Source organism: Saccopteryx leptura, chromosome 1 (assembly GCF_036850995.1).
Source record: "Saccopteryx leptura isolate mSacLep1 chromosome 1, mSacLep1_pri_phased_curated, whole genome shotgun sequence".
Taxonomy (NCBI): domain Eukaryota; kingdom Metazoa; phylum Chordata; class Mammalia; order Chiroptera; family Emballonuridae; genus Saccopteryx; species Saccopteryx leptura.
The window spans coordinates 127582534-127604043 of record NC_089503.1 but is presented as its reverse complement, the minus strand read 5'-3'; the positions used below and the strand labels follow the sequence as shown (position 1 = coordinate 127604043).

Here is a 21510-nt window from a genome sequence, read left to right as displayed (position 1 = left end):
TTGGTCTCGGCCGCTGTGACAGAGTGCGCAGGCGCTGGAGCTAAGGCCGCGGTCCCACGCTCTCCAGGCATCCCTGGTTCGGCGTCCCTGGGTGGGTACTCTGTAGCCTCTGCATCTCGGTCAGGCCCAGCACGGGCGGAGGGGGAGGCGGCCCCGCGTCGGTGAGGGCACTGGCCTCCGCGCCCCGTCGTTCCTATCCCGGCCGGGCTCTGTGCGCGCTGGTCGATCAGTAACCTGGCGCCCGTGGGCTGAAGGCCGGAGACGGGCTGCGCCGGCGACCCGGTGACCTCCTCGGCACCTCCTGGCGTTTGCGTTAGCGGAGCTGGACCCAGGTCGCTGTGGTCCCTCCTCCGTCCGTATCCTTCTTCTGAACTCTTCTAGATAGGGGTGAAGGGCCCAGTGGGGACGCGGGGACACGGGGACACGATGCGGTGTCGGGAGCTGGCGCTCAGGAGTGTTCCGAGCGCGGTCCGGGGGAGAGGGTGTCTTGCTCCACCGCTTCTCCGCCTGCCCTGCTCTGCATGCCGGGAACCGCCTCTGAGAAACGTGGGGAGCAGTACCTATTTTATAAGGTGACTAGAGGATGAAAGGATTCGGTTCTTTTTCTGAAGCCCAGGAAGTGTTGCAGGTGCTTAGTTATAATAGTAATAAGCGGTGGCGTTTCTGTTACTATTCTTCACAGTTCTCAGTGAGCCCTAAATGTGTAGTGTCTTCATATATTCTCGTTTACGCATTCCTTGATTGTTTCTTTTATCGAGCATCCACTGTCTGCCAGGCGCCGTGCTGTTCCCTTAGCGTCCCTAATTAACATGTTCCCTAACGCGATTCTTTTACGTTTTAATTTCTTTGCTGCTGAATTTGTCCTTAGACGGAACTGACCAGAGGAGCATAAAATTACTGTGGTTCATTTACGGAAAGCCAAGATTTTGATTTGGGTTTCTGATTAAGTTTTTCCCTAGAAACTGACAGCCCCCTGGTTATAGACACTGAATGAGTATGAGGAGAAGTCTGTAAGTGTTCTGTATTTTATTACTGGTTTCTCTTCAGGAAAAATGTGTGTACTGACTGGTAAAACAATTGAGTGGATTAGATATATGTGCTTTCTATCTATACACATTTAAGTACAAACATATGCACTTACATATATTTAGTATTGAAATAAAAAGTACTTAAGTTTATTGCTAGTTTATTTAGCATTAGAATCTAGTTTGTCCCAAGACTCCTACAATTTTAATGGATTTTTTTTTTTACCTTTTTTAAAAGAGCAAGTAAAAAACTGTCAGATTTATTGAACAGTGCCATGTCTCAGCCCTTGCTCAGGTGCTTTGCTTCGTCGGTCTTTGTCAGCAGACATTTCTGTGAGTACCCCCACTTTAAGGTGGGGGAGCTGAGGCTCAGATCCTCTGGGGGGCATACTTTCATTTTTGCAGTTGTGAGTGACCCACCCTAGATTGAATCCCAGGTAGTCTGACCCCAGAATGATTTCTGAGCCATGGAGTTAGAGGAGTTAGAGCTTCATTCCTCTGTTCTCCCTAGTCTGATACATTCTCTTTTTACAATTCCTTGAGAATTAATGCTAACAAGCAAATTCAGAGACGTGTATTTCAATTTTGTTTGTATATTGTTGGAGTCTTTTTTTTTTTAAGATTATGGGGGAGAATTAATACCTGAAGATTGTTACTACTTTATTATTTATTTATTTATTTATTTATTGACAGAGACAGAAGAGAGAGTCAGAGAGAGGGACAGATAGGGATAGACAGACAGGAAGGGAGAGAGATGAGAAACATCAATTATTCATTGTGGCACTTTAGTTGTTCATTGATTTGTTTCTCATATGCGCCTTGACCGTGGGGCTACAGCAGATCGAGTAACCCCTTAAGCCAGCGACCTTGTGTCCAAGTTGGTGAGCTTTGCTCAAAACAGATGAGTCCGCATTCAAGCTGGCAACCTCGGGGTCTCGAACCTGGGTCCTCTTCATCCCATTCTGACGCTCTATCCCAGGGGTCCCCAAACTATAGCCTGCAGGCTGCATGCGGCCCCCTGAGGCCATTTATCCGGCCCCCTCTGCACTTCCTGAAGGGGCCCCTCTTTCATTGGTGGTCAGTGATGCTGCAAAGTGCAGCATCGCTCACGTACAGTACTACTTCCGGTGACGCGGGATGCACACGTCATGGCTCCGAAGTGCGTCATATCATTTGTTACGGCTAGCAGTGACAAATATGGGGCAGGACATTGACCATCTCATTAGCCAAAAGCAGGCCCATAGTTCCCATTGAAATACTGGTCAGTTTGTTGATTTAAATTTACTTGTTCTTTATTTTAAATATTGTATTTGTTCCGTTTTGTTTTTTTACTTTAAAATAAGATATATGCAGTGTGCATAGGGATTTGTTCATAGTTTTTTTTATAGTCCGGCCCTCCAACGGTCTGAGGGACAGTGAACTGGCTCCCTGTGTAAAAAGTTTGGGGACCCCTGCTCTATCCACTGCAGCACCGCCTGTTCAGGCTGTTTACTACTTTATTTAAAAAGAGATTCCTTTTTCCTTTTTTAATTTTTCAAAGAAAATCACTTTCTCTCTTTTTCATTTTCCAGTGTAACTGTTCTAGGTATAACATATGCCTGGAGGCGATGAGTAGGTTTTTGTTACTATATGCTACACAGAAAGGACAGGCAAAGGCCATAGCAGAAGAAATATGTGAAAAGGCAGTTACACATGGATTTTCTGCAGATCTTCACTGTATTAGTGAATCAAAAAAGGTAAAAGCTGTTATTCCTGTGCTTTTTACTATTTTATGCTTTGAAGGACTGCTATTAAATAACAAAGTTGGACTTTAAATGCCACCATAATTCCTTTTTTTTTTTTAATTTTATTTTTTTCTGAAGTGAGAAATGGGAAGGCAGTCAGGCAGACTTCTGCAGTCACCTGACAGGGATCCACCGGCATGCCCACCAGGAGGCGATGCTCTGCCCATTTGAGGCGTTGCTCCGTTGTGGCCAGATCCATTCTAGTACCTGAGGTGGAGGCATGGAGCCATCCTCAGCGCCCGGGCCAACTTTGCTCCAGTGGAGCCTTGGCTGCGGGAGGGGAAGAGAGAGACAGAGAGGAAGGAGAGGGGGAGGGGTGGAGAAGCAGATGGGCGCTTCTCCTGTGTGCCCTGGCCAGGAATCAAACCCAGGACTTCCACATGCCAGGCTGACGTTCTACCGCTGAGCCAACCGGGCTAGGGCCAATCCTTTTTGTAATACTCAGAAATTTATTTTATCAAGTGTATCTGTATCTATTTGAATGAGACTAAACTGTCTCAGAAACTGAAACGATTACTCAAGCAATATGGAAGTAGCAGTCTTTCCTTGTTTACTTCACAGGGTGGCTGGGAGAACAGCTGAGCTGCATGTGTTCATATGCACATGTGTGCTTTCCACCTCCTGAACCCCAGGGCCCCACTTGTATTTGTCCAAAATAAAGACCTTGCCATTCGTGTCAGAGTTCCTCCAAGTGACTTGGCAATTAATTATTTTGTAAAACAGAATTTAAAGTAAAAAGATAAGGATCTGAAAAAGACTCAGCTTCCTTAGGTCAGGCACTACTTGCTCTGTGGGCGTCTCTACTGCAGGATATATAAGAGCTTAACATTTCTGTGTTCTTAGAGTTAGTTCTTTTGAGACTTCCAGATTTTACTGTTTTATATAAATTAGGTCATAGCAACTAGTAGGGACTTTTGTACAAGCAGCACAAGCTAATGTCCCAGCTACTAAGCATAATTCAGTTCGGTACTTCAAAATCTCTCCTATCTCGTATTCTCACTCAAGTTCACCACCTCGTGTGGCTTTTTGCCCATGTCCTAAAATAATTTTTTTGCACATGTCTAGATTAAAAACTCAGCACATAGAAAGAAAACTTTCTAGCTCCATTATACATCAGGGCCAAGGTGATCCCTAATGTAGTCACCCAGTAGAGAGCATCCTAGAAGACACTGCCAATCCACAGGTTTTGTAATTCTACAGTAACTTCAGAGTAAATTTACATTGCAGGTGCCACATGATAAATATAACCTGAAACTGTTACAGAAACAAGGTTATCATTAATTTAACCCTGATTTGGACTTTGGGACTCCTCACCACCTGGGTCACCAGCTATCTGAAAGTTAGGCAAGTAGTTAAGGTCCCTCAGTACCATGCTAATAACAGTGTTTGTTCTCCCCAGCTGAGTGCTTTCTCCAGTTCTTGATCCAAGTTTGTTTTTTCTTGATTCAAGTTTAAATAGCTCTCTACCTTCTAGATCATGTAAGTCCTTTGTAAGGTGAAGTTATTTTAACAAACTGCAAAGAATTTAATGCGCAACTTGCGAAGTGCCCTAGAAGTGTTGAATCTCTTGGTAAAGTGTTAGTTCAAATCCTCATCTGTTATATTCACATGGAAAGGAAAGGAAATTTCTTTGAACCAAACTAGATGATATTCATGAGAGTAGAGGGCATGGAATCACAGATTGAAACAAGGGAGTGCTCTATTTGGGATATTTAAAGTTAGGTGAAAATTAGAATGAAGAAGCTTGATTTTAATATTTGGAAACACTGATGATCTCAAAGTATCACTGCTGAAGTTCTCAGGTCTCTGAAACCCTGAGGGGGTGGTAGCCAGGTTTCCTGGTAGCTGAGGAGTAACAATTTACCTTCCCAAGTTGAAAGTATTCTGCGTGCCTCTCTGCCTTTATGCATATGCAGTACTGATGACCGTTTTAGACTGAAAGCTAACTAAATTGATTGTGTTGTCAAACTACACATAGCAGTTGATCTCTGACATGACGTTCTTGTTTTGTAGTATGATCTAAAAACTGAAACAGCACCTCTTGTTATGGTAGTTTCTACCACGGGCACAGGAGACCCACCTGACACAGCCCGCAAATTCGTGAAGGAAATAAAGGACAAGACGCTGCCAGTTGACTTCTTGGCTCACCTGCGGTATGGATTATTAGGTGTGTCCTATATTTTCTGCTCTTACTGTACTGTTTCCACTCATTAGCTTTAATTCAGGTAGCTGAATGTATCCATTAAACCATAATACAGTGTGGGGCAATAGTAGATTTATAGTTTGTATGGAAGAAGATATAATAATTAATAAACAATACAAGAATAAATTCTATGTTTTGCAGACTCACAACTGTAAACCTATTTTTGCCTCACCCTATACATAATTGTATGGGCTTTGTTTTTTGTATAAATACATATGTGATCTTTAATTGTAAGTAATGTACTTTGTTCTATGAAGGCTTCACCCACAACACCTCTGCAGAGCCCCTTGAGTAGCATTCTTAACTGCAGGTGCACATCAGATGCAGGCATAAAACATTTGCAGAATATTAGTGGCTAGTCCCACCCCAGACCTGCTAAAACGGAATTCCCAAAGAAGCAACCAACCCTGCATGCTGTTTTATTTTTGTTTTCTTTTTTAAAAAAGCTCCCAGGTGGATCTGATATCTTCTCCAAGAACCATTCTCCTAGGTTGGTGGTTTTGTTTTTTATTTTTTTCACTTGTAAAATTATTTTATTGGTGTAAATATATATATACATATGAATAAAATACCTTTAGCTTGTCATGTAAGTGGTTATTTGTGAGATGTCTTAAAGAGAGCAGTATTTTTTACAGGTGTCAAAGTGTACTCTCTTAAAACCACACATTGAAAGCTAATATGCAGACAGAAATTGAAAAACACAAATACCCGTAAACCCTCATTCCAGTCAACTATATACAGGGCATCTTTGGGTTATGACAGTGATGTAACCCGGATTTTGGTGTAAGTCGAAAAACACCCTAGCCTAAGTCACTTACCTAACCTAACACAGTTGTAAAATCATATTCTAGAACATAAAAACACAGCTAAACCACAGAAAAAGGAAAATGACATAAATATACTGTACACTGTACTGTATTCATTCTTTCTCCACACGCAACCAAACTAGTTTGCTTATATAGTCCATAAATATGACGCTAATAGTGTAAGCCGGAACACTCACCTCTCAGTTTTTTTAAGATTTATGGGAGTTAGCGTCATAAATGCAAAACGTTGTATGTTGAGACTGCCCTAACCTGAGGACCCCATGTACATTAATCTGGGCACATGGGAAAAACAGCCTCAGCCTCTTACTCTGTTGTCACTGTGTATGCTGATGGGGTGTCCAAGGTCATGACCACGTTTGGAATGCCTAGTTCCACATCAGGAAGGAAGATGTTCCCCATGGGACAATGTAGAAGCCATTCCCAAGTCCTAAGATATATAATTTATGATTTATTAGTTTCTTTGTTAATGCAATCACAATATGCAAACGAGTAAATTGTTCTGAGTCTAGTGCAGATTTGACAGAGGCACATGGAGCAGGACCCCACCATCACCTGGGCGGTGCTCTTGTGCGAGTGAGTGTCCAGTCATCTTGTGTACCTGCAAACACTCATCCTGCAGGGCAGACAGAAGCTGCCTCAGAGAAATTTAGTTAGGACCCACAGGGTACTTGCTGGCATTCGTTGAAGGTGTATGAAAGAATACTTAGAAATTAAATGCCATGGGCTGGGAGAAGCCTACACAAATATGCTTTGATTACCAAGAAATGGATCTGTTTTTGTTTTCAAAATGAAAAAGAAAAAAAGAAAGGAAAGGAGAGGAAAAGTAAAGAAAAAGCACAAAGAAGAGCACCTGTGAAAAAGAGGTACTGCCTTGGTTCCCCTGAGGCTGACCAAGTACCCTGCACATGGATTTCTGTGGGGGTGGTAGTTCAGTCCTGGCCTCATTGGGATCAACTGGAGTTTTCATTGAATTCCGTTGCTTGGGTCCACCTCCTGTGATTCTGATTTAATTATTCTGAGGGAGGGCCCTGGTATTAATATTTTTAAAAGCTCCTGGGTTAAGAAACACTGGTCTAGGCTTCTATGAAGTGTAAATTAAAATGTTAAGATAAAGGATCAGAAAGACCAGCTCAGCAAGGTATGACAGGAGACGGGACTCAGGTCCATTTTCCTGGCTTGTGATCCGTGTTCATCCTAGAGAATTATTCTGGTGGGAGTGTATCCAGTAAGGACGGACTATACTGATTAGTCACTGATTGGAAATTGTAGATTATGACTCTGGCTAAGGTCTGTCCTACATTACATATTCAAAAGAATGTTTTGAAGTATTTATATTTTTTTAAATTCAGGGTTTTCTAATTTCTTTATTTTTAGAAGTGAACATGTATGTATTACTTTAAACTTTCTCAAAAAATCATTAAAAAGGAAAGACTCAAGCCCATCCAACCATTATAGTTCATCTTGGGCTCATAAATGGACCCACTACTTGTTCACCCTATTTTTTTTGGGAATATGCATGGGAATAATTAAAAAACTGAGAAATTTAAACTTCTAATTTTTAATTTTCAACCAAGTATGAATATATTAGCCTGTTTGCTTATCAGGAAACATAGAAGCAATTCTTAATTTATCCAACACAGAAACATAGTGAGTGATTGTTTATGTTATAAATGTACTTTCTATGCTTTATGTTCAGGGTCAGTAAACCCTGCAAAGGACCAGAGGGTGCGTGTTTTAGGCTTTGCGGCCATGTGGTCTCTGTAACCGCTGCTCAGCTCTGCTGTGGGCGCTAGAACACCGCCGAGACAGTGTGTGAACAAATGGGTTTGACTGGGCGCCAGTGAAGCTTTATTTAGAAAGAAAGACGTGTATTTGGCCCACAGTCTATAGTTTGCCCACCCTGCTCTGGATAGGAAAAGTCTGAAAATACAGAAATGATGTTTTTAAACTTAATCCTTATTTTAAGATTCCCATATTTTTATAGATTTATGGAAACTAGAATGTGAAAAACAATTTCTTTTAACAGTGGCCAAGAAGTATTTGTTGTTTCAGTATGTTTGCTGCTTTTGCATTATAAAAAATAAAATTATTTCATACTTAGTATTACTCAAAAAATAAGAAAATGTGAAGCTATACATTATTTCTTGCTACATCAAAAAGGGCACAAATGGTATTAAATATTTTATTTGTATAATTCTTTAAAGCTTATTGTGCACTGATAACCTTCCTGGGCTTTTTAGGTCTGGGTGATTCAGAATACACGTACTTCTGTAATGGGGGGAAAGTCATTGATAAACGACTTCAGGAGCTTGGTGCCCAGCACTTCTATGACACTGGACATGCGGATGACTGTGTGGGGTAAGAGCAATGTACTTCTCTGTCATTTCCGGGAACCCTGTCAGTACAAGATGAAAGGAAGCAAGATTTTTTTGTATGTGCTGTTGGACAATTACAAAAGGTGTCCCAGTACACCTTTTCAGTTCAGGTCCGTCATTGCCTGAGGCTCTGATGCTTTGGGTCTTCTCTGTGACTCAGGGCACGTGTTCTTGATGGAGACGGAGTTCGACCACGTTTTCTTGCGTGTTGCCTTTTAGTTTTGCCCATTTCTATTTGGCTTTTTTCTTCTAAAACCTCATTGACATTAAATGATTATCTTGTATTAGCTATTTAATTGCTAACTCCTTATATGAGTCCATTGGGCTTATCACTCTCCATATTTTCTCTTCAAATGCTTTCAGTTTCCCTGTTCATTTATTAGATTGGGTATTAAAATTTTTGAATGTATATTTCAGCTGTGTGTCTTAAATTTTCAGTTTAACTACCTTACTTGAATTTTCTCTTCTCTAGAATTAAAGTACTTTCAAAAATACATTCTGGTTTAATGAACCACCACATTGGAGGGGTTAAGAATCCAGACTGGAGTCCAAATACCCGGGTTTGAATCACTGACCGCTCCCCTACTGACTGAAACCTTGGTCACATTGCTTAAACTTTTCGTGCTTCTGTTTCTCCCTCTGTGAAATAGATAATAATAGGATGTATTATGTATGGTTCTCAGAAGGATCAAAGGAATTAATATAGGTTGTCCTCTTAGTGACAATAGTGAGCACTCAGTGAACATTAGCTCTCTCTGGTTGATTACTGTTGTCATATTTCTGTGTTGCAAGACTTTTTTTTTCAATGTAGCTGTCATTATTGAACCTATAATTTTATATACTTGCTTTTCCAAAGGTTCCTGGGGGTTGCATTCAATTGTATAAGCAAATTTTGCTATATATTGATACTATGTGTATATGACTATGTACTATGTGAACACCTAATGAAGACAATGAAATTATACTCATAATAATATAGATTCTAAAATGTGCTTTTTCTTAATTGTCATTTAGTTTTATGAATTGTAATTTAATTGGTACCTCCTTTGAATTGTGATTAAAGATGACAAAGGTGTTATTTTCAGAGTCTTGACACAGCCTCTCAACTATTCATTCAGTTTCTCTGTGCAGGGCGTGTGGGGAATGTTATCATGGACTATTCATAGTTTGTTAGGAGTAAGTAGAGCAACACATTTCAAATGTATTTATGGTTAATTCAGCTTTCCTAAAGGATGATTGCTATTTCCCCCCTGTCGTCTGCCTCCCTGAAAATTTTACCAGAGAAATTGTTCAGAAGTGATAGAAGATTTGGACAGTTACTTAGTCAAAGAGTTAGCATTTATTTGAGTAATTTCTTGGTGATATGTTAATATGTAGGAAAAAAAGATGAGTAAATTGGCTAGGCAAAGGAAGTTACTGCATTCGATTGATATATCATTTGTGATGTAAGAATAGACTTGGATCTTGGATAAGTTCTGTTAGCTTCATCAGAATTTAGCGTGCTTGTTTAAAATTAAAACTTTATTTAAAATAGAGATTACCAACTCTATTTTAAGAAATTTATTAAGAGGAATAACATTCCTATTACCTACTACTAAGATATCTTCATTTCTGTTCTTTAACTTTTATACATGGCATTTTTTACAACTCAGTGCTAATGAACTGAGAATAATGTACTGCTTCTTAAGCGTCTGCCAGTAATTTTTGTATTCTGAATAGTCTTCTAGTGTTATTGACAGTTGCCTAGCACATATTACCCATTTTTATGTATCATTTAAATAGAGAACTCAGGCATTTTTTCCATTTTTCTTATAACAATCCAGTTTAGAACTTGTGGTTGAGCCGTGGATTGACGGGCTCTGGGCTGCCCTCACGAAGCATTTTACGTCAAGTAGAGGAAGAGAGATGAGTGGGACTCACACAACAGTATCAGCTGCCTCCCGGGCAATGGACCCTATGAATCTGGAATTAGTGCACATCGAATCACAAGTTGAACTTCTCAGACTAGATGACTCAGGAGGAAAGGATTTTGAGGTTTTGAAACAAAATGCAATGAATGGAGTTCAATCAAGTGCTTTGATTGCAGACTTTGAGTCCTCACTTACCCATTCAAAACCTCCACTTTCCCAGGCATCTCTGAATATTCCTTCTTTACCACCAGAATATTTAGAGGTGCAGTTGCATGAATCTCTTGGCCAGGTAAGTATTCTTGCTTTGTACTGTGAATTATCTTACCATGGATGTGTTTGTTTGTTTTTTAATTACATTACAGCAGACATCAATAATACTGTATATGGCCTGCTGGCCACATTTGGTCCGCCACCTCTTTTTTGTAAATAAAGTTTGATTGAAACACTGTCATGCCCATCCATCCACAAGTCCTCTGGAGCTGCTTCTGCATTGCAGGGGGTAGAGTGGAGTAGTCACCACCGAGGCTTGTACCTTGTGTGCTGTAGAAGCATTGAATTCATTACTTTTGTCTTTGTAAGAGGTCAGTTTTTTCAATATTTTAGAGAATTAACTTTTTGGTTTCTTTTTTAGAGGTGAGTCAGTCTGAGGACAAAGTTATGGGCAGTCAGAATATTATCTCAACAGCTAAACTTCAAGGAGTCACTAAAAGTAAAATCTCTTTTCCAGTGTGGATTTTTGATATCATGGATGTTCCGTTTTGGAGATTTTTCTTTATACTATCTTATATACCTGTTTTTGTCTATAATAAGTCTTTTTCTTAGAGTAGTTTTCCTATCAAGTAAATGAGTTTAAAGAGGTCTGTAAATTTTTGAGCCTAAGTGAAATAATAGCTAACTTCTTCCCATGACTGCCAATACATGGTACCCTGAAATTTCCTATAGCATGCTCAGGGTAAGTTTCCATTGCAGCCAGTCTGTTAATGCAGAACCAATTCCTTAAGAGTGGCTGATTGGAGTTCCATGTGGGCTTTCTTGCATAAACCACACCCTCAAAGCAATGGTCATGGTTTGTGGCTTTTTATTTTCTTTTTAATGAAGTCTTACACATTGGAGAAACAATTTATATACATATTTTATACACATGTTATAAACAGTGCAGGCTCTCAGCACTGACCAGCTATATATTTTATATTATATACACTTATTATATACCCACTACATATAATGTACATGTATTATATACAGTGCAGGCTCTCAGCACTGACCTGCCATGTATTATATACACATTATATATAGTGCAGGCTCTCAGCACTGACCGGCACATATTATATACTCTTATTATATATTTATATATATACAGTGCAGGCTCTCAGCATTGACCTGCCATGTATTATATACACATTCTATACAGTGCAGGCTCTCAGCACTGACTGGCCATGTATTATGTACGCATTACATACAGTGCAGGCTCTCAGCACTGACCGGCCATGTATTCTATACACCTATTATATACAGTGCAGGGTCTCAGCACTAACCGGCCATGTATTATATACACCTATTATATACAGTGCAGGGTCTCAGCACTGACCGGCCATGTATTATATACACATTCTATACAGCGCAGGCTCTCAGCACTGACCGGCCATGTATTATATACACCTATTATATACAGTGCAGGCTCTCAGCACTGACCGGCCATGTATTATATACACCTATTATATACAGTGCAGGCTCTCAGCACTGCCTGGCCATGTATTATATACACTTATTATATACAGTGCAGGCTCTCAGCACTGCCCGGCCATGTATTATATACACCTATTATATACAGCGCAGGCTCTTAGCACTGACCCGCCATGTATTATATACACCTATTATATAAAGTGCAGGCTCTCAGCACTGACCAGCCATGTATTATATGCACCTATTATATACAGTGCAGGCTCTCAGCACTGACCGGCCATGTATTATATACACCTATTATATACAGTGCAGGCTCTCAGCACTGACCCGCCATGTATTATATACACCTATTATATACAGTGCAGGCTCTCAGCACTGACTGGCCATGTATTATATACACCTATTATATACAGCGCAGGCTCTCAGCACTGACCGGCCATGTATTATATACACATTCTATACAGTGCAGGCTCTTAGCACTGACTGGCCATGTATTATATACACCTATTATATACAGTGCAGGCTCTCAGCACTGCCCGGCCATGTATTATATACACCTATTATATACAGTGCAGGCTCTCAGCACTGCCCGGCCATGTATTATATGCACCTATTATATACAGTGCAGGCTCTCAGCACTGACCGGCCATGTATTATATACACCTATTATATACAGTGCAGGCTCTCAGCACTGACTGGCCATGTATTATATACACCTATTATATACAGCGCAGGCTCTCAGCACTGACCGGCCATGTATTATATACACATTCTAAACAGTGCAGGCTCTTAGCACTGACTGGCCATGTATTATATACACCTATTATATACAGTGCAGGCTCTCAGCACTGACGGCCATGTATTATATACACCTATTATGTACAGTGCAGGCTCTCAGCACTGACCTGCCATGTATTATATACACCTATTATATACAGTGCAGGCTCTCAGCACTGACCAGCCATGTATTATATACACCTATTATATACAGTGCAGGCTCTCAGCACTGACCGGCCATGTATTATATACACCTATTATGTACAGTGCAGGCTCTCAGCACTGACCTGCCATGTATTATATACACCTATTATATACAGTGCAGGCTCTCAGCACTGACCTGCCGTGTATTATATACACCTATTATATACAGTGCAGGCTCTCAGCACTGACCGGCCATGTATTATATACACATTCTATACAGTGCAGGCTCTCAGCACTGACCAGCCATGTATTATATACACATTCTATACAGTGCAGGTTCTCAGCACTGCCCGGCCATGTATTATATACACCTATTATATAAAGTGCAGGCTCTCAGCACTGACCGGCCATGTATTATATACACCTATTATGTACAGTGCAGGCTCTCAGCACTGACCGGCCATGTATTATATACACCTATTATATACAGTGCAGGCTCTCAGCACTGACTCGCCATGTATTATATACACCTATTATGTACAGTGCAGGCTCTCAGCACTGCCCGGCCATGTATTATATACACCTATTATATACAGTGCAGGCTCTCAGCACTGCCCGGCCATGTATTATATGCACCTATTATATACAGTGCAGGCTCTCAGCACTGACCAGCCATGTATTATATACACCTATTATATAAAGTGCAGGCTCTCAGCACTGACCGGCCATGTATTATATACACTTATTATATACAGTGCAGGCTCTCAGCACTGACCCGCCATGTATTATATACACCTATTATATACAGTGCAGGCTCTCAGCACTGACCGGCCATGTATTATATACACATTTTATACAGCGCAGGCTCTCAGCATTGACCGGCCATGTATTATATACACCTATTATATACAGTGCAGGCTCTCAGCACTGACCAGCCATGTATTATATACAAATTCTATACAGTGCAGGCTCTCAGCACTGACCGGCCATGTATTATATACACCTATTATATACAGTGCAGGGTCTCAGCACTGACCGGCCATGTATTATATACACCTATTATATACAGTGCAGGCTCTCAGCACTGACCAGCCATGTATTATATACACCTATTATATACAGTGCAGGCTCTCAGCACTGACCGGCCATGTATTATATACACCTATTATGTACAGTGCAGGCTCTCAGCACTGACCTGCCATGTATTATATGCACCTATTATATACAGTGCAGGCTCTCAGCACTGACCTGCCGTGTATTATATACACCTATTATATACAGTGCAGGCTCTCAGCATTGACCGGCCATGTATTATATACACCTATTATATACAGTGCAGGCTCTCAGCACTGACCCCCCATGTATTATATACACCTATTATATACAGTGCAGGCTCTCAGCACTGACTGGCCATGTATTATATAAACCTATTATATACAGCGCAGGCTCTCAGCACTGACCAGCCATGTATTATATACACATTCTATACAGTGCAGGCTCTCAGCACTGACCGGCCATGTATTATATACACCTATTATATACAGTGCAGGCTCTCAGCACTGACCGGCCATGTATTATATACACCTATTATATACAGTGCAGGCTCTCAGCACTGACTGGCCATGTATTATATACACCTATTATATACAGCGCAGGCTCTCAGCACTGACCGGCCATGTATTATATACACATTCTATACAGTGCAGGCTCTTAGCACTGACTGGCCATGTATTATATACACCTATTATATACAGTGCAGGCTCTCAGCACTGCCCGGCCATGTATTATATACACCTATTATATACAGTGCAGGCTCTCAGCACTGCCCGGCCATGTATTATATGCACCTATTATATACAGTGCAGGCTCTCAGCACTGACCGGCCATGTATTATATACACCTATTATATACAGCGCAGGCTCTCAGCACTGACTGGCCATGTATTATATACACATTCTAAACAGTGCAGGCTCTTAGCACTGACTGGCCATGTATTATATACACCTATTATATACAGTGCAGGCTCTCAGCACTGACGGCCATGTATTATATACACCTATTATGTACAGTGCAGGCTCTCAGCACTGACCTGCCATGTATTATATACACCTATTATATACAGTGCAGGCTCTCAGCACTGACCCGCCATGTATTATATACACCTATTATATAAAGTGCAGGCTCTCAGCACTGACCGGCCATGTATTATATACACCTATTATGTACAGTGCAGGCTCTCAGCACTGACCGGCCATGTATTATATACACCTATTATATACAGTGCAGGCTCTCAGCACTGACTCGCCATGTATTATATACACCTATTATGTACAGTGCAGGCTCTCAGCACTGCCCGGCCATGTATTATATACACCTATTATATACAGTGCAGGCTCTCAGCACTGCCCGGCCATGTATTATATGCACCTATTATATACAGTGCAGGCTCTCAGCACTGACCGGCCATGTATTATATACACCTATTATATAAAGTGCAGGCTCTCAGCACTGACCGGCCATGTATTATATACACTTATTATATACAGTGCAGGCTCTCAGCACTGACCCGCCATGTATTATATACACCTATTATATACAGTGCAGGCTCTCAGCACTGACCGGCCATGTATTATATACACATTTTATACAGCGCAGGCTCTCAGCATTGACCGGCCATGTATTATATACACCTATTATATACAGTGCAGGCTCTCAGCACTGACCAGCCATGTATTATATACAAATTCTATACAGTGCAGGCTCTCAGCACTGACCGGCCATGTATTATATACACCTATTATATACAGTGCAGGGTCTCAGCACTGACCGGCCATGTATTATATACACCTATTATATACAGTGCAGGCTCTCAGCACTGACCGGCCATGTATTATATACACATTCTATACAGTGCAGGTTCTCAGCACTGCCCGGCCATGTATTATATACACCTATTATATAAAGTGCAGGCTCTCAGCACTGACCGGCCATGTATTATATACACATTCTATACAGTGCAGGTTCTCAGCACTGCCCGGCCATGTATTATATACACCTATTATATAAAGTGCAGGCTCTCAGCACTGACCGGCCATGTATTATATACACATTCTATACAGCGCAGGCTCTCAGCACTGACCGGCCATGTATTATATACACCTATTATATACAGTGCAGGCTCTCAGCACTGACCGGCCATGTATTATATACACATTTTATACAGCGCAGGCTCTCAGCATTGACCGGCCATGTATTATATACACCTATTATATACAGTGCAGGCTCTCAGCACTGATCAGCCATGTATTATATACAAATTCTATACAGTGCAGGCTCTCAGCACTGACCGGCCATGTATTATATACACCTATTATATACAGTGCAGGGTCTCAGCACTGACCGGCCATGTATTATATACACCTATTATATACAGTGCAGGCTCTCAGCACTGACCGGCCATGTATTATATACACATTCTATACAGTGCAGGTTCTCAGCACTGCCCGGCCATGTATTATATACACCTATTATATAAAGTGCAGGCTCTCAGCACTGACCGGCCATGTATTATATACACATTCTATACAGTGCAGGTTCTCAGCACTGCCCGGCCATGTATTATATACACCTATTATATAAAGTGCAGGCTCTCAGCACTGACCGGCCATGTATTATATACACATTCTATACAGCGCAGGCTCTCAGCACTGACCGGCCATGTATTATATACACCTATTATATACAGTGCAGGCTCTCAGCATTGACCTGCCATGTATTATATACACATTCTATACAGCGCAGGCTCTCAGCACTGACCGGCCATGTATTATATACACCTATTATGTACAGTGCAGGCTCTCAGCACTGACCGGCCATGTATTATATACACCTATTATATACAGCGCAGGCTCTCAGCACTGACCCACCATGTATTATATACATATTCTATACAGTGTAGGCTCTCTGCACTGACCTGCCATACATTATATATACCTATTATATACAGTGTAGGCTCTCAGCACTTACCCACTTCCAGCCTTCTGTGCAACCACTGAGCCAAGGTGACTTGACTTGCATTTTGGTAAATGTAAGTTTCTACATTTAAAAAAACATTAATTGAATTTATTGGATTGACATTGGCTAATAATATTATACAGGTTTCGGGTGTACACTTCTAGAATACATCATCAGTATATTGTATGGTTGTTCACCAGCTTAAGTCAAGTCTTCTGTCACCATTTTTTCTCCTTTATCTTCTACCTCCCCCACCTCCCTTTCCCTCTGGTCATCAACACACTGTTGTCTGTTTCTTTGAGCTTGTTTTGTTTTGTTTTTTGCTTAATCCTTTTACCTTTTTTTACCCAGCCCCTCAACCCTCTCTTCTCTGACAACTGTTAGTCTGTTCTCTGTGTTTAAAGTCTGATTCTATTTTGTTTCCTAGTTTATTATTCATTTGATTCCACACATAAGTGTAATCATATGGTACTTGTCTTTCTCTGACTGACTTATTTCACTTAGCATTGCTCTCTCCAGAGCATAGTACTCTCCAGGTCCATCCATGCCATTGCAAAAGGTAAGGTTTCCTTTTTTGTGGCCAAGTAGTATTCCACTGTAAATGTACCACAGCTTTTTTATCCACTCATCTACTGATGGGGGCACTTGGGCTGCTTCCACATCTTGGCTACATATTGTAATTTATGCTTCAATGAACATAGGAGTAGGTAAATTCTTTCTGGTTGCTTTGGATATGTTCCCAGAAATGGAAGTGGTGGGTCATAAAGCAGTTTGATTTTTAATTTTTGAGGTAACTCCATACTGTTTTCCACAGTAACTGCACCAATCTGCATTTCCACCAGCAATGCAGGAGGGTTCTCTTTTCTCCACATCCTGGACAACACTTCTTTGTGGATTTATTGATGATAGCCATTCTAATAGGTGTGAGGTGATATCTCATTGTGGTTTTAATTTGCATTTCTCTGATGATTAGTGATGTTGAACATCTTTTCATGTCTGTTGGCCATCTGTATATCTTTAAAGAAGTGTTAATTCAGGTCCTTTGCCCATTTCTTAATTAGATTATTTGTTTTTTTAATTCAATTTAGGAATATTAAGTTTGTGTAAGATGTAGGGATATTACAGAATTGGGTTTCTTTACAGTTTCCCAGGACCTGTGCTGTCTAATACAGCACAATACCACATGTGGCTACTTACATTTAAATTCATGAAAACTAAATAAATTTAAGAATCCAGGTACCTAATCGTACTTGCCATATTTCAGGTGCTCAGTAGGCACATGGGGCTAGTGGCTCCCATACTGGCCAGTGCAGGTATGGAACATTCTCATTATCGAGAAAGCTCTGTTGACATTTGTCATTGTCTTTAGAATCATCTTTCTAAAACACACACAGACTATTTCATTTTGCATAGCTCATTAGGAAAACTATTAGTTACATGAAAATGCTAGTATCTGGTATCAACATCTCAGAAATTCTAATAACAGATAAGGAGTTTAAAATATGGACAAGCTCCTTTTCTGAAAGTTGGAGAAGCATATGTGTGTATTCGCTTACCATAGAAAAGAATACTAAAGAGCCAGGAAATTTTATAGGATCCTATAGATCTTAATTAGGAACTCAGTGAAGCACTCATGTAAGTATTATTGAAAATTGCATTTAGTAATATTTTGTCACGTTTGTTTTTGAAGGAGGAAAGCCAAGTACCTATGACTTCAGTGGGTCCAATTTTTCAAGTTCCAATTTCAAAGGCAGTTCAGCTGACTACGAATGATGCCATAAAAACCACTCTTCTGGTAGAATTGGATATTTCAGTAAGTTACAAAATTTATTTCTCAGCACAGTTATGTTGTGAAGAAGTGCAGGGAGACTTGTGTGGTTTTTTAGTCTGGACGCTTAGGAAGAGGGACAGTAGGGCAGGACATCGGCCTTTCATTCTTAACCCATCGTACTGCTCCCCACCGCATACCTGTTTTCTTCTCGCTTCAGGCAGGGCCTGAGGTGAGCAGTGCCTCTGGGGGAGATTCAGCTTGAGAGACTAATGCTGCTGCCTTACACATTTCCACAAAAGAATGATGGGATCACAACAGCATTTTCCATAAGAGAAGAGCCCTGAGAGGAAGCTGTTCATCTGAAGTTAGCCAGATCCTGGGGAATAGAGCTCAGACCAGACAATAACAGAACAGTTTATTTTTCAGAGCTCTGTTTCTCATTCTTTTGAGAATCTGGGGGGGAAAATCACTGACCTTATTTGCAATTACATATAAACATTTTATTTTACAATTTCAGGGGGCACTTTGTATTTGAACTCTGAACTCCATCCATGAGCCCCTCCTCAGTCCCCTCCTCCCACCAAATTCATTGATCTCAGCTTAAGAAGTGGGTGGATAATCCTGAAACCTCAGTGTTGAGTACTTCTTCAGAGTTATGTTGCTCAACCCTTTCTGTAGACCAGTGGCAGTCAACCTGGTCCCTACTGCCCATTAGTGGGCATTCCAGCTTTCATGGTGGGCAGTAGCGGAGCAACCAACGTATAAATAAAAAGTTAGATTTAACTATAGTAAGTTGTTTTATAAAGATTTATTCTGCCAAACAGCGAAAATCCAATATGAAGTACTTGATAAGTAATTATTATTATATGCTTTAACTTGCTGTTACTCTGCTTTATAAATTTTATAAAGTAAAGTTACTTCTCTACTTTATAAATCACCATTACTGTGGAACTGGTGGGCAGTTAGAAAGTTTTACGACTAACAGATACAAAAGTGGGTGGTAGGTATAAAAAGGTTGACTACCCCTGACTTAGATGAGGATCCGGAGAAGTTCAGTGGGTTGCGATTTCAGGAAAAGCAGGATGCATCAAGGCTGTCAACACAGATTTAATTGAATTTCCTAACAGTAAAAAATACAACAGGCATCAAACTAGATGGTTTTGAGTAGTTTCATACTTCTTTTGAAAGTTTTAATATTCCATATTCTGTGTGCATTAAAACATTTTTTTTTTATTCTGCTGTTCTACACTTCTCTATTAAAGAGTAGGGGTTGGCCAGTTGGTGGGTCCAACCTGTCTCCCTCACAGGCTGTGAATGTGAACGTGTGTGGTCAGCGGCCCTTTCCAGGACCCTGGGCTGTGTTCTCCATCACTGTGTAAATAGACACTGTGGGAAGTAGCTCCTTCTCTCGCCCTTGTTTGTTCCCATCCAGTACCAAGTCAGATGTTACATTTTCCACTCATGAAGGGAAAAATAGTATCCTCTCCCACCCTATTTCTCCCCAAGGGAAATAGGAAAGGAAATTAAGAATCAGTACAGACAGCCTTGAGTAGTTTCTTTTGCTCATAATATTTGTGTGTGCCTGCATGTATGTGTGTGTATGTTTTTGTAAGAGAGTTTTACATGGATTACTAAAGCACTACTTACTAAGGTCCCTTACAAGGTTCTAGAAAATGAGGAAGGTATTGTATCCATTCTGTAAATGCTCAAGGATATAAAGCAAAACATTGAATAATTGTGGAATATTGTTTTTAGAATAACTCCTAATAAAGTATATTCATTCAGTTTGTTGGGCTTGTTAGCTTTTTTGCAGTTAGAATCATTTTGTTTCTAGTATTTATATTAAAATTGTCATTATAGTAAAACCTATGGTTTTGTTCATATAGGATTTTTTTTTCTTTCATGTTGGTTCTTCTCTAGAAAACAGATTATTCCTATCAGCCTGGAGATGCCTTCAATGTCATCTGTCCCAACAGTGACTCTGAGGTGCAAAGCCTGCTCAAGAGACTGCAGCTCACAGACCAAAGGGAGCACCTTGTCCTCTTGAAAATTAAAGCAGACACCAAGAAGAAAGGTATGGCCCAGATCTATTTCTTAAGGAGTCCTTGGGCCAAAAAATCAGAGGTGACAGTTTGAGTGCGCCCTCCGCCTTGACTCCCATTCAGCACTATAGGGTTGGCCATGTGTCAGTTGAGGAACACAGGCTCTGGTTGGTGTTGCAGGGTTCTGGACCTTCATGTCAGTTAACTGAGTGAGATGATAATGGCTGTTATACTTATTGGGTACTTACAGACATTAAAATGAATGTAACTGGTCTTAGAGAAGCAGGTAAGTTAGTTGGGCAGATGTGTTTGTTGGTTTGTATTTTGCAGTGAACATTTTTTTGTTTAAGTTTATGTATTATAATGTCATATAAGAACTTTATTATAGGAACCTTTTTATTTCCGTTATTTTATTTTAAATTTTTATTTATTGATTTTAGTAAGAGAGGAAAGGAGAGAGACAGGAACATAGATTTGTTCTTGTATGTGGTGCTCGAACTGGCAACCTCTGCACTTCGGGACGATGCTTTAACAAACCAAGCTATTTGCCCAACTTTTTAAAAAAAGTTGTTTTTGTATTGTTTATCATAGCATGTTATTGTTTATTTTAATACATAGTAAATAATTGCTTTTTTATAATTAAAGGAAATTGTTTTTGTAGTTATTTGCTTAGAGTCTTGAACCTGAATTCATCACTTCTAAAAATTTTTTTGAGAATCTTATATGATGTTAACAAACCACCCCCACATTTGGCTTTTTCTCCTTGGTTTTGGGTAATTTTTCTTTATTTTACTTGTCATACCTAGATTTGGTTATTACAGCTATTGAATTCATATTTTTTTGTAAGTGGGTTTTTCTGCTATATTTTGGGGAAATTTTTTTGAGTGAATAAACATTGTCATAAATCATGCTGCAGTTTTATAACACAAGACTGTAAGGTATTACTATTACTTGT

The 21510-nt window shown here is 40.2% G+C and overlaps 1 protein-coding gene across 2 annotated transcripts in view; it reads left to right on the top strand.

Annotated features, from left to right (window-relative positions):
• Positions 1–23: 23 nt before the first annotated feature.
• The window catches only part of MTRR (5-methyltetrahydrofolate-homocysteine methyltransferase reductase), a 37884-nt gene continuing 16397 nt past the window's right edge, over positions 24–21510 (top strand). For both annotated transcript variants that reach the window (XM_066374638.1, XM_066374629.1), the window contains exons 1-7: positions 24–91; positions 2597–2761; positions 4823–4976; positions 8080–8197; positions 10038–10413; positions 18433–18555; positions 20434–20587. In XM_066374638.1, coding sequence (XP_066230735.1) covers positions 2633–2761; positions 4823–4976; positions 8080–8197; positions 10038–10413; positions 18433–18555; positions 20434–20587 — 1054 coding nt within the window. In that variant the 5' untranslated portion in view covers positions 24–91; positions 2597–2632. The remainder of the gene's footprint in view (positions 92–2596; positions 2762–4822; positions 4977–8079; positions 8198–10037; positions 10414–18432; positions 18556–20433; positions 20588–21510) is intronic.